At 42.7% G+C, this 14,273-nt stretch overlaps 2 protein-coding genes across 2 annotated transcripts in view; both read left to right on the forward strand.

The window, feature by feature from the left end:
* LOC131271470 (adenylosuccinate lyase) overlaps window positions 1-14,273 on the forward strand; it is a 331,885-nt gene that overhangs the window by 242,926 nt on the left and 74,686 nt on the right. The window lies entirely within an intron of this gene.
* Window positions 1-14,273, forward strand: part of LOC131271467 (choline O-acetyltransferase) — a 31,102-nt gene that overhangs the window by 14,305 nt on the left and 2,524 nt on the right. Inside the window, exons 2-4 of the mRNA XM_058272908.1 lie at window positions 13,403-13,482; window positions 13,616-13,974; window positions 14,037-14,214. Coding sequence (XP_058128891.1) covers window positions 13,616-13,974; window positions 14,037-14,214 — 537 coding nt within the window. The 5' untranslated portion in view covers window positions 13,403-13,482. The remainder of the gene's footprint in view (window positions 1-13,402; window positions 13,483-13,615; window positions 13,975-14,036; window positions 14,215-14,273) is intronic.

A 14,273-nucleotide genomic window follows, 5' to 3' on the forward strand; every position in this document is an offset into this window, starting at 1 on the left:
AAAAAACGACGCTGGCCGCTGGAGGACTGACGGTGTAGAGTTAAGGAACCTAGGATTAGAGCAAGTTGTCCCCTTGTCTGGAACTCGGGCGTTCAGCTCGGCGCACACTTACGTCACCCGGGAGGACTTTGTTCGTCCCGCATCAATATCGTAGACATATCAAACCAAGCGTATCCGTTCTATTCGGGTGCGGGACGACGGATGCATCTCCCCGACGCAGGTTGGTGACGAACTGCGATGCCCGAAACCGGTGGGGACACGGTTTTAGTTGTTTACGCAAAAACTTTTTCGTTTCAAAACCATTCTCACTAACATAAGACACAACCAAGGTAACGATACATATCAGAGCCCCGTGCTCGCCTGAATTTACCAAAAAGTGATATTATATTGTGGAGGAGTTATATATCCCTAAGTAGGCGTAGGCTGTCCACACGCAGCTCCCCAGGCATGCGTCCGATCCGTTGAAACAGGGAACACCTCTCTTACGGAGGGGTCGTACCTTCCTGGGGACGTAGACGCACGTGGTGAAATATCATCATCATATAGAGTACATTATATAACTAGTTCTTACGATTTAGCCATAAGAAGCAGTATTTCTACACGCCGCTCCCAATTTCCTTATATTGTACATTTTAGTTCGCTCGTATATCGTGTTGCAAGTATTCACAAAACACACATCAGAACAACACTGCGTTGCGTTACGTTGGTCAGAAACAATGATGCGCCGAGGGAATCCAAGTAGGACTTCAATCGAGAAGACCGAACGCATCTCGAAGGCGCTTCACGTTCTCTGACCCAAAAGTCTCTAATGGTATCAATTAAAATAGTGCACAGTTTTCGGAGCTCATCAATGGGGGTTAAGTAGCAAACTTCCCTCGCTCCTGAACTGCTTTGTAACATAAAAATGGACCGAAGAGTCTTTCTATCGTAATCATAGCGATTATTTATACTTTAAATTAATGCCCAGCAGCACAACACGTGCCGTCACGGAGGGGCTGCCTTTATTATGTACTAACAGATGTACTAACTTATCCCAGATTCATATACACGATCGCTATCGTTCTTTCTCTCACAAACGACAGGGGCCGCAGTCAATACTGCAGTGGATGTGTATGTATGGAGGTATAACAACCTCGGCGCACCTTTTAACGAAGTCGATTAGATTTTGGATGTATTATACACGTACTTTCACGCTTTACGTCTGCGAAGATAGATGCGATATATAGCTATTTACTGTTTTACCTACATCACAATCATATCACACGACTAAGGGATCCGAGCCCAGTATTGAACAAGGAGCTAAGGCATATCCAGCATCAGCGATACAGACAGAGAGAGAGAAAGAGACTCGAGTCGTCGAGTCCTAACCTTAAACGATAAACTTTATCCTGTAAGACTGGAGCGTATGCAACAAAGTACCCAAGAGATGTTCTATCATTTCCAATAGGTTTAGTGAGGTTGTTTTTAAGTTAAAAAAAAGAATTTCGTACTTTCACGAGGAACTGTGGAATTAAAATTCTTCAGACGACTTGTGAGGAGTTAGCTTCTGCAGCAAGTTTGTGTTAAATTTGTCTCATTTAAAGCATCCCCCTCCAGCCTGTTGTTTATTAATCAAAAACACAAGAAGCTCGTGAACAGCCTAGAAGAGCATTATGCAAAGTATTACCTAGACGAGCGAGATCCGGTCGGAGAGGAATCTAATTTATTTTGTATATATTACACCAGTACTGCTTCCGGGGTGTTGCTGCATAGGCATCACGGAAACATGCACACTGGGACTCACACTAATCAACACAATTAATGCTAGTTTTTTAAGTCAACATCAAGTGGGCCGCGGTGGGCGAAGCGGTCACTGTAGCAACGCGACAGTAGCAGCATCGCGACTCCACACCGCGGAGGATGTATGTATGTGTGTGCGTGTGTGCATGTGTGCGCGTGTGTATGTGAGAGAGAGACTGTATGTGAGTGGGGCTAGAAAAACCGAAGATAAGGCTTCCCATGGGGGGTGTAATGCACTGACCGTCACGGTGTTTTCCCGGATGTTTTTCTTAGAGCTGGTTTCCATCCAGGAGTAAAAATGTTTTAATTTCCCTATCAAAAGATTAAGGAACAGCAAGCCTTTTCAGCGTACTGCATACATTTCTTCGATGGAGGACAACCAGCCTTTGTACAAACGCTGCGCATGACGCTGTGACAGAAATGCAAACCCATGAGCCATGTATAATAGTAGCGAAAGGAAAGAATGAGGATGATAAAACAACTAAAAAGAATCCAAACAGGATAACAAAGGAAAGCAAGCAAATTTCAATTTTTGTTATCGCGTAGTAGAATGTTCACCGAATTTAAGTGTAGGCACCAAACACAAAAAGGGACGGTGGCGTTTCAAGATCAAGAAGTACCGGAAACGTCCCGGAAACGTCGCGGAATCGAGTTTTCGTTTCACGCAGAAAAAAATGTCCAAACCATCTCTTCACTCTTTCTCTTATTACCTACTCTCTTCCTATTCCACTGTATGTAAAGCAACCCCTATACTAACAAAACAGTTTAAAAACGCACAAAAATGTTACAAACTGTCTTCACTAACTTGCATCGTGTATCGACGACTATAGCTACTGTAAACGCCTTCTCTTCGCGACCTATCGCTATATAAATATATACGCTATTTATTGATGCTCTAAATCGAACAAAAACACACACGAACTCTTCACCCTACACTCCTGCTCTATCCGTAATCGGCTACGAACGTGTCCGTGCATCGAACGAGACGTTTCCGGCCGTAAGATAAAAGAAAAAAATTAATCACTATAGATAGATGGAAAATTCAAATTTTAACTGTTGCACTAGAATGGGTTGAATAGAAAGCGTGTATTTAGGCAGACAGGCAATAAGTTGGAAGTGTTGAACGAGCAAACAAGCAATAAATCCGGGGGTGACGAATGAAAACTCCACGTTATTTTTCATTCATTTGAACAATTGGAAAATGAAATAACGACGTGTTGTAAGCAAATCAACACGATTAAAACTTTACAACTACACTGTGCCTAGCTACCTACTAGACATACAAAATTTAACTCAACCGCTTGTTTCCACGTGTCAACCCGGGTGGACTTTATTGGCTTTAAATTCCAATCCAATTAGAGCCGTTATCTTTATTTCCAAAGAACTCTACTACAAGAAACTTCTAGTTTTAAACACATTAGCAAACTAAAACCCCATGCTACAGTTGTAGGAAAGTGAGTAAAAACAGCTTTCTAAATTCTATTTAGCAACGACAAACCGAATTCTTGGAATAAAAACATAATGGAGAAAAGAGGCTTAAATGTTCTTTGAAAATTATCGTTAAAACAAACTCCTATTGCCGATGAAGAAAGTGTGTAGCGGCTAAAAAATCTCCATTGTTGAATGTGTAACTATTACCGAACAAGAAACGTGAAGCTATATACTACTATAGAATAATAAAGCAACAAAACTTACACAATTCATCGTCTCATTCAAGCAGGACGGAAAAGTATTAAAAATAACTTTACGCAGGCAGTAAGCAACCAAAGAGAGAAGCATTAGATGAGGAAACCAGGAAAGGGAAAAAGGAAAGCACCCGACTTGACTCAACCCCATGTACCCCCAGGCATTAAACTGTAGTTTGTAGTTGCAAAAAAAAAATATTATCACCAAAAAACGACACTTGTTAGTATGCAAAATTCTAGTTAATACACTCGAGCGAACAGTCGCTGATCTTCGAGTTCGAGCCACTCGATCGACCATTACGGCATAAGTCGACCTTAAACTGTCTTTGGGAGCAGTCTTAGTGTTGTCTTTTGCGAAATCGTTTTCGTTTTGTTGCTATGTGCGAAATTAAAAATCAAACGAATGTTTATTTCAAAAGCAACCAACCTCCATTGGTTCTTGTTTAAAAATGTTAAGTATTTCCTTTCAATCAGCATCAGAAATGTAAGCCATTTAGCCGACAGTATTACAAAACCATTAGTTAATGTTTTTAAAACAAATTGTTTTGGCCAGTGACATTCGTGAAAAGGTTAGTTAATTCTCATTAAAAGCTATTCGCGTGGTATATAAGCGTGACGGATCCAACCCAACATTCGAATCGGTGTACAACGATGGGTCATTAACCGTTTAAGTACGGATATATGCGCCGGGTTATGTGTAATATTCATCTTCTAACCGCAACAGCAACGTGTATAGCAAAAGAACAAACAGAAGATTTTTTGTGCCCTACTAGTGCTTCAGGTTCGACATTATCGTTTATCTAGGATAATGCGAAAATACTCGTAAAATAAAACATAATAAGATACAATTTACAAAACAAGAAACATTATGTATAGAAACAAGAAAGTTCTCAACCAAAGGCTCGGAAGAGGACGAAAAGAATTCCTTTCAATGTTATACATTCAAGTACGAAAACCGGCATTAAGGGACTGCGGACGGAGCTTTCGTTGGGAGTTCTCTTAATCGCATCCCTAGTTAAAAGTTAAATAATCGATAGCGCGTTTAATCTATGACAAGCCCGTTGCGTTCTAACTAGTAGACACATTCCGTTATTTTCGCTAAAAAAACGAGGCAAATACAAGAACTCACATGTTGTGTTTAGTTGATTTCGGTAAGCTTGAGAGTAATGTTACTGAATTTTTGTTTTAAAGTATAGTTTGTACACAGGTAGATCAACCAAACCCAAATGAGCAGAAACCAATGAGTAAATATCGGACACTGTATCGACCCACCATTCGCTCGCTCCCAAGTTTAGCAATTATCGACTGTAAGCAAACGTATAACATTATCAAAGTGAGAGACACTGGCAGACGTGTGAAACCAATGGCATATATATACAAAATATTACCTATAAACAAATAAATAAATATATATATACACCACTACCATGGAAGGGGCCGAGGCGTTGGAATGGACAACCCAGAACATACATAGAAGGTAACTAACGTTTAAAGCTAGCATATGGAGGACATTATCATTAGGACCGAAGAAAGAATCCAGCAAGAAAGCTGAGCAGAAAACGATACCGGTTTTTTCTTTGAAGCGACAAAAAGCGTCCAATGGTTTGCGTTTGCTTGACACGTAGTAACACAGGTCAAATGAAAATATTCGCTCCCTACTAACCGGCACATCCACCAGCGAAAAATGTAGATCTTGTGTTTGCATCACATTAAACAAAACTGAAGTAAAACAAACACTATGTATGACGCGGAACAGAGTCAAAACGAAACGAGAAGACGTGAAAAAATTATCAAATAAAAACAAACAACACGCCTATTGCGAACTAGCATACAACAAAAGAAGGGGTAACAACAAGTGCACACTAAAAACAAAAACATATCAGAGCAAATCCGTTTCAAAAAACACATCAAACATTTTACCGAACCTTAACGATTAGAGATATCAGTCAAACTAACAAGGTAATAACAAACCGAACAAAACAAAACCAAAAAAAAGCATACAAAACCCACAAATGAAATCCTTCTAATGGTAATAGTTGTATTTTAATGGTTAAATCGATTACAAAACTGGAATGGTTTACATGTGCAACATGAGCAAAGAAGACGTCACGATGGGGCAGGGTAGTGGAAAAGTAGAAGAATATAAGAAAAAAACCCTCGAACGAACGAATCGAATGGGAAGGGTGAGTATGTTGGTGGGAATAAAAATGTAACACGATGAAGGTAATAAACTGAAATAAACATATTTAGTTCGAAATGAAAAAATGCACATCATGTCGGTTGTTATTTCCCTCACGCTTGGATGCATACTGCAAGTTTTTATTTAATTCTTATTTACATTTAGAAAGAATTTTATGCAAGCAAGCAAGTTCGTCAAATAATGTGCCTGCATTATGAAGTCATTAACGATCTCATCGGCGCTTCAACAAAGGTTTCCACGGAACTTCACAGCAAAACTTTATTCCTGGTCTGTCGGGTGCAGAAATGGTGAGATTTCAGTTTTCCATCCGGAAACAGCAGCTAATTAACCTGCTGAATCCTTTTGTTGGCGAAAAGCCGAACCGGTCATGGAAAATTCCCCCATCTGTGATGCTCAGTCGTACCTCCTCAGTCGTAAAGGCCTGCAGCTTCTCGTGAAAACAACATTTCATAAACATTATTTTTCCCCCAACGCGCCGGGAAAGCTAACAGCGGTTACCCTGCGTGGAAAATACGCTGAACCGCATGGAAAGCGAGACAAACATGGTATCCGAGCAAACACAAGCCGATGGCGATGGTCTAGAGATCCAGGTTATGCCTTTTTCCGCCCGACGATGGCAAAGAATAAATTGGGAAACCCCGAACGGTTGCTAGTATATGGGAAAAAAAGGACTTTTCGCTCCCCCAAACATCAAGGGAAAGGACAGCTAAATAAAGATAAATAATTATAAATTGGAGTTTAATTAGAGCCGCCTGGCATTTCCACCGACAACGTTACCGCGTCGACCTTTTCGCCTTCCGTCCCAAACCAAATTATGGCTGGTAATTTCGGACCATTCCAGCTCGATCGATCATTTGCGTTTGCATATCGGTACAATTGGTGGCACGTGCCACCGGGCGCATTTTCCTCTGGCTCCGTGGAAAATGCCCTCTCTCCGCAGCGCAAGGCATCTGGACGCCCTTTTTCCGGTAGCCGATTCGATTCGAATGCTTTCCTCCAACCAAACAACTGCACCGACGGGCGGATACTTAACCCCTTTAAGAGGATGGAACAAATCCGATTGTGTCACGCCATTAGCAGTGTTCCCCGGTCTTTTCTGTTTTCTTTTTTCTTCCGAACACAATACAGAGCACAATAGAAAAGTTGTCGGCGACACGTGAACACCCGGACGATAAGGAGCTTGCTAACGCGAGACGAATTTCCTTGTTTTCCTGCCAGTGTTGGGTGGGGTGGTGTTGGACCGACACCGATAGGCCGATGTTCTAGTTATGTCGTTGGCCCATGCCAAGGAGAGAATCAAGTGGGCCTTCGTGGCATTTGTGCTAACAATTGCTTCAGATGGCTAAATATAAATCTGACACGGATAATAAAACATAACCTTGGCGCAACTTTGACGGGCAATCCATGTTCAACCAGATAATTACGGTGAGGTGGGTTTTATCCCGGAAAGGCTGCCAAAAGGTTGAGTCGTGGTCACATTCATTAATTTTAAGGGTGTGTGAGACTTTTCTATATAAGAAGAGAAAAGGCATTAAGTAGATTTATTATTACAACAAGAAGTTTATATGGTTACACACGTATTACACACGGTATAGATGAAATTGGAAATACATTATTTTACTTCATTTTCAAATTGTGATTGTGATTTTGTTGTCATATTGATACTGTGTCATTAAGAATTTTATTTTGAAAATATTGCCTGAACGAGTTAAAAATTTACTTTAAATCTATTTATTTTATATGCTTAGTTTTTCTTGTCTTTACAAACAGCTTAGCTTCTTAGTGAAATAAATTTGGTACAATAATACAAGTTGTTCACGACAATTCATAAATACAGCAAACAGTTCCAATTCTGCAGAGCTATTTTATCTGTCGTTTAAATTGTTTCAAATGGCTTGATTTAAGAGTAGCTACACATACACCTTTATTACTACGTGTGTGCATTACATCCTTCTAATTGGGTCTTTAAAGAGCAACAATTACGGGAAATACATAAAGTTACAAACCGCAGGACTTGCTCCGATCTTCTTCTTTAAAGTAGCTCATATTTATTACAGACTATCTGATATCGCTATCCCCGTTTTCATCATGTTCACATGTAAGTTATCCTCGACAGGTATCATCTCTAGAGCTTCTTCATCATCCTGTGCCTCGGGGACGGACTGTACATGCGTAAATTGAATTACATTACACACGGCTCGGTTCCAACGCCATTAGGATGCACTCCTGGATAAAGGGAGCGTTGGTGTTTCGGTGGAGTGTCTCGAGTTTTTCAAGCTAACGGTGGCTACGGAGAGGGGGTTTTAATAGGCTTGCATCAACTAATTGGATCCACCGCCATGCGTGATTTTTAATTGGACACGGCAAATTGAGTTGTTCTTTTCAATTTACCCCAGCTGTACCCTTGGCAAAAAGGTTAGCAAAATATTCGTTGAAAATTTAAAACTTAAAAACGGAGACTTTTCGGAAAAAATAGTCTTTCTTTGTAGTTTTTAGAAGACGGTCGTAAAGCTAGCAGCTTTAATAATACTTGTAGCTGAAAAGGGCTTGTTTTATGCACCGTGAAAAGAAATGTTCTTACCGAATAGTTAATACCTAATGGCAATCCCTAATGGGTTCTCAGAGTCGAGCTATGGTTCATTACAATGTTCTTAGCTAATTATCTTCGGCGTAAATGAGTTAACAGCACCATTCCCCGGTAAAACCACAAAGTGAAACAATCAATTTTATCACAACACTTCCCCTTGACCAACCAACAGCCAACGAACGCCACCAGTTTGATTAACGATCAAACAAGGTCTGTCGGTGGCAACAAAAGGGAGCCGGAGCCCGGAAAGCCTGTCGAGCAGCGGCTCATTACATTCATGCCATTTGCAACGCTGAAATGAGCTGAAACGAAAGGTGAAACATCAAAAGATCCCTTTCCGAATCCATTCGGTACGGAACCGGGCGCGTCTCGTTCGTCTTGATCAAAGCCCGCCAGCATCGCGAAAAATCAATAATTTACATCTACCCGTTTCCACCGGGCAGGGAGCAAGAAGAAGAAAAATACTGCAGCACGGAAATGTGTCCGGTTTGGGCGGCCTTCCGGCCACAGGAAAAGCCGTTCCCTAAGCCAAACCCCAGCGGTAATATTGGTCGGAAACTGAAGCTAAAGTCGATCGACACAGCCAAGGAGGCTATGGAATCAAATGAAGATGCTGGCTGATGAACACGTGTACGTGTAAAAGTATGTGCACGCCTTGAATGGCGTAATGTGTGCGCGGGGAAGCAACCCGAAATCTTCCCTTTTTGTAGCCAACGAAAGGCAAAATGCTGGCAACAATATCTTAATTAACTCTAATGGAATCCTTACTTCGCTCCGTGCACGTCTTTCATTTACGCTCGGGAAAATCATTGCAGGAAAAAAATAGGGATCAACTTCGGAGGCAACAGACGCCAAACGGGTGCAAGGTAACTTTCGTCTTGCTTTGCCATTCCAACGTACAACTCAATGTGACTTCACGGCAGGGAAAAGTTTCCCCAGTTTCACACCGTCGGCCGGAAAACGGGAAACTAGCAATTGCTTCATTTTCCTAGCTGCCTTTTCGGTAGAAGAAACCATCCCGCGCCATCCGCTAAGTAACCTTTAGGGATGTTTATCCATTATGAAGCTGCTGGAAATTCTTTTCCTGAGAAATTCCCCGAAATGGTGCCGCGGAAGAATACCTCACAATCACAAAGTAAGAAAAAAGAAGCCTATTTGTTGGATATAGGATAAAAGTTACTTTACAACTTTTCCGAAGGTCCTGTTTTAAACTTTTTACTTCAGTATTATCTTTCAAGAGGACGAGAATGTTTAACTGAGAACTAACTTTTGTTTGCTTCAAGCGACCTCAGTGTTTACAAGAAAACTTTTTCATTATCAAACCTCCATACGTATTCTCGTGTTCAGCGAAACCGCGTAAAAGTTGAGCGTGCTTCCAAACGGTGCACATTAAAACAATCAACATTCGTGGGAACATAAAACATCAGCAAAAACCTCAATCAAACTTTCCCTTTCCTGTGTAAGGAGGTAACAACTTCAAGAAAACATACACATAATTGAACAACATCGTCATTGGTCGTATTTTTCAAAATACATATTGACCCAAACGAGTTCTTCCTCGAGGTTTGTTTTCAAATTCTTCAACACCGACCGATCGATTTCTACAAACCTCACGGTTTTTCCCCGTCAGGCTGAGGTTCGCGAAACGAGTTAACGAAAATAATGGCCAACAAGACACGAAAACAAAACCGACACCGCACAACACGGGAAAACAAGCAAAACAAGGTCGAGGGAAGGAAATTTGCTGGAAAAGCGTCGTGTTTCTGCCGGCAGCCATCGTCGTTGGCTTTATCAACGGCACGGAACAGGCAGCTACATCAAGGGCAGTGTCTCAGGAGGAGCGCATTGAAACGAGCTGAACGCGAGGGATGGAAAAGTGTATTCACCCCACCGACGAAATGAAAACCGAGAAAATCTAAAGGCGTACGACGGCGCCCTTTTAACTGCTCCTTTTAACGACGCACCGGTAAGCGTGACGCACAAAGGTTATCTTTTCATGATTACCCCTCTAGGAAGGTTCGCTCATCTTCGTGAGTTTTCCATTAATAAAAAATAAAACGAAAGATAATTTAAATTTGTACCATATTTTGCGAAAAAAGGTAGCTACTAATGGTAGTTTTAATAATTTATTCGTTAAGATCATTCTTTTGCCAAGTGTTGCCAAAAATAGCATCCACCTGTATTTACGGGTGAAGCTGGCTCGTAGGAGGCCGTGTTCAATCAAATTTGGTGTACTCCATTTAAAAGAAGGGCGCTTAGGGAAGCAAAACGAAGAAGAAATCGTTCCGTCTCGGGTTACTCGGATGGTTTAATTCGGTACCTGCCGGGACACGTGTCGGGGGTACCGGAGGTGGAGAGGAAAAAAGGACCGTCGGGAGGACGCGAGTTTGCGCGAATGTACCTACATGACGTCCCACATCATTCGTTACGGTTCTTGGTTGAGGCGGACGTGATGGGAATTCATTTGAACGAAGATGGTATCGATAGAGCCATAAACTTCTTTGCCATGGCAACCTTACGAAAATGTTATCGAATTTCAAATTTACCGAAAGTAAGTAAATAACATGCATCGCTAGTTTGCTAAACAAAAAGAATGTTGAAGTGATTCATCAACGCGAAGAACTGTGGTTTACTAGAAAAAAATAAATCCCAAATAAAATTTACAATTTTTCCGAATAATACAACAAATAAAAAATATGTAAACAGCGATACACAACAGATCGCTTTTTATTATGTAATGAAACCATCGGCCAATTAACTTATCCGCATGAACGGTTTTCGGAAAATAGAATGCACCAAATGGTGCAGTTTTATTTTCTTTGTCGTGCGAAAGTAAATCGATCGTACTAATTTTCCGTTACACATCTTTCCTGTCCCACCCGGATCGTGCCTTGGTCTGAAATGACAACAATTCTTTTACTTCGTTGAACAAATCGAAACGCAATCCAGGCAAAAGGAGAAGGAAAAAATACCAACTCAAACAAACTCCTTTTCTTGTGCCCTTCCCAATTTTGAAGAAATTGGTCAATTGGACAACAGAGCACCCAGCAGTCCGTCGGGGTGGATCAGTGAGAAGCAATTTTCCGAACCGCTCGTGGAAGCGGACAAAAGACCGACCGGACCTGCAATAAATCCTGCCGGGATGGATGGCATGCGATTCGAGGAAATTGTAAATACAGAAAAAAAGAAAAAAGAACTTGATACCTTCCGGCTTCAGTTCCGGCCTATTCTTTTGAGGTTTTGCTTGCCCATTCTTGCTCAAGCACCATTGATTTTCTCCTCGAGGGCGAACCGAAGCTGCAGCCGGTTTCCTACTTCACACAAAGAACTCGACCCGCTTTGGCCGCGAGCACTTTCAAGGGGGCTCTCCATTTCGCTAGGGGCGCAGAGGGCAGGATTAGATTAAAGCTGATAGTACACGCGTTACGCTGAAAGCCACGCCAAGGACAAAGAATTTTCACGTGCGACGAAACCGGGTTTAAATGGCTTCCGACACGTCCATTCGTTCGGCTGGTGGAAACTTTTGCAGTGTTTTCTCCACAAAATCCATTCGGAAGACACACTCACACACATGGTGGGAGGGAGGCCAAAGATGAACATGAGATGAAAATACACCCCCCAGCGGTGGAAAAAATACCGTCCTGTGACGAGGAAAAATTCAATCACCCTCAATCTCACCACAACTGAGGAAGACTGACACTGACTGCAGTTTCAAACGATCCTGGCCGTTGCAGAGGATGCTGCTGGTGAAGAGAAAGTTTTTGAAAGCAGGGCAAAATGGAGAAAAAACCGGATATAAAATATCTAAAACCCTTACCACAGCAGGGTTATGGCACGAGGTAGCAAGAAAGTTGAAGCTGTTGAACGGAAACACTTCACACTAACTTTAGATCAACCGGATTTTGTTTCATTAATCGTTCCGGTGCAGTTAGTCGTGGGGAAGTTTTCAAAAACGGAAACCAGCTTGTGTGTCAAATTGAAATAGTTTAAGAAATTTAAATTTTCAAATAAATTAAAAAATTGTACAAGTTTGCGATACAGAATTAAATTAATCTGGCAATTGACACTGAAGATAAACCATTTTCAAAAAGCAACATAGTACAATAAAGCAAAAGAATTATTATAAAGAATTCAGGAGAATAATCAAAGAAAGCACCAAAATACAAAAAGATCAAGGTGTGAAATACAGTTATTGTTGTGATTTTTCCGGGTTTTTCACACAATGCTTCATGCACCGTCGCATCCCTGCAGGTAACCACGAATATGGCCTCCTTTTATACCAGGCGGGCAATAGACACAACCGCCATGGCGCGACGTTTCGCAGCGGGACCAAACCCCCTTCAAAGCGGCTGCTAAATCCCCGCCGTTGGTAAGGCGCGTTACCAGACAGGAGGAAAAAAAACAGAATCAGGCAAAAACGCTTATTACAGCATCCTCCCCTTCCCGGCTTACAACGATTCCCTGTGCGGAAAGGCGAGCAAAGGGGACAAAACAGGAAAATAAATGCCCGCCACCCCAGTTGTGCTTCACAAAGCAAACAATTTCAGGCTGATGTCACCTGCAACGTTGTTTCGGCCGTCAGCGTGATGCTCCCAGCGGGACCTGTTTCGTCCTGCTGCGACCGGAGCCCGCGGGACGCACTCCCCCACGGAAGGGGAGATTCGATTCCACGCACAATGGACGGGATATCCGCTGCAATCGAAACAGTCCCGCTGCGAGCTGCATCATTCCGTGTGGGCCCGAACTGAAGCGGAGGAGGCGATTGCAGTGGAAAGTTTGATGACATTTTGATTGCATCTGTATGACTTTTCCCATTTATGTTTCTTCCGTCGGGCTTTAATTTAGTTTGTGATTAAACTTTTCTTGTTGACGAAACCTACTGGGATTGCAGCAGGTTTAGAACAGAAGAACATAGCATTCAAGGATAACGTTTATCAAAGCTTTGTTATATGCGATTCCAATGGTCACTTTAAGTATATTTCAGTCTGGAATGTTCAATCCTTGTCAACTTTCTCGCTAACTTTAATGACCAATCTCTATTTCCATAAATCCGTCCATTGCCTGCGCCTACTACCATCAACTCATGAAATTCATCCGGTTCGTTCGTCGTGTGCCATCGTCGCCTACTCATCCACATCCACCTCACTCCAGGATGGAAAGATTCCATTCTGCAGTTGCCAAAGAAATGGCTCTCGACCGCCGAGGCTACGGACGAGTTTGGATTCCCCCAGGTAAGCGCAGAATCCTTGGAAGCTGGATTTGGTATTATTCCAGACAGGAAAACCATTTATTCTATTGAGAAACAATCCTTCCATGCACATCCACAATCGGTACTCACTCGCTTTGCGCCACTTTCCGTTCCAGATGCTGCCCAAGGTACCCTTGCCCACGCTGGAGCAGACGACGACGGAGTATCTTCGGATCCTGCAGCCGATCGTAACTCCGCAGCAGCTCGAGCGCACCCGGGCGATCATTAGACAGTTCAGCGCAACCATCGGACCGGCACTGCAGGACCATCTGCAGCAGAAGCGGGACGCCGAGGACAACTGGGCGTACCACTACTGGCTGAACGACATGTACATGGACAATCCGCTGCCACTGCCGATCAACTCCAACCCGGGCATGGTGATGCCACCGCGCCGGTTCACCACCGTGCACGATCTGGCCCAGTTCGCAGCCCAGCTCATCGATCAGCTGATGGACCACAAGGAGATGCTGGAAAGGTAACGGGAATGACAAGTCCTTCCTATGGTAGCGTAAACGTACAACCTTCTCGAATTTCCAGCGGTGCGTTAAAGCAGGAGCGAGCGACATCGCGCGAGAAGGGACAACCGCTGTGTATGGCGCAGTACTATCGGCTCCTTGGGTCGTGTCGACGTCCGGGAGATCCCCGCGATAGCCAGTACCTGCCGCCGTCCGGTGAGCAGCCTGATGCACATGTGATCGTTTGCTGCCGGAAGCACGTAAGCACCTCTGGGTCTTAACTACCACACAAGGTATATACAACGTACTTTCAACTTTC

This window comes from Anopheles coustani, chromosome 3, assembly GCF_943734705.1.
Source record: "Anopheles coustani chromosome 3, idAnoCousDA_361_x.2, whole genome shotgun sequence".
Classification (NCBI taxonomy): Eukaryota; Metazoa; Arthropoda; class Insecta; order Diptera; family Culicidae; genus Anopheles; species Anopheles coustani.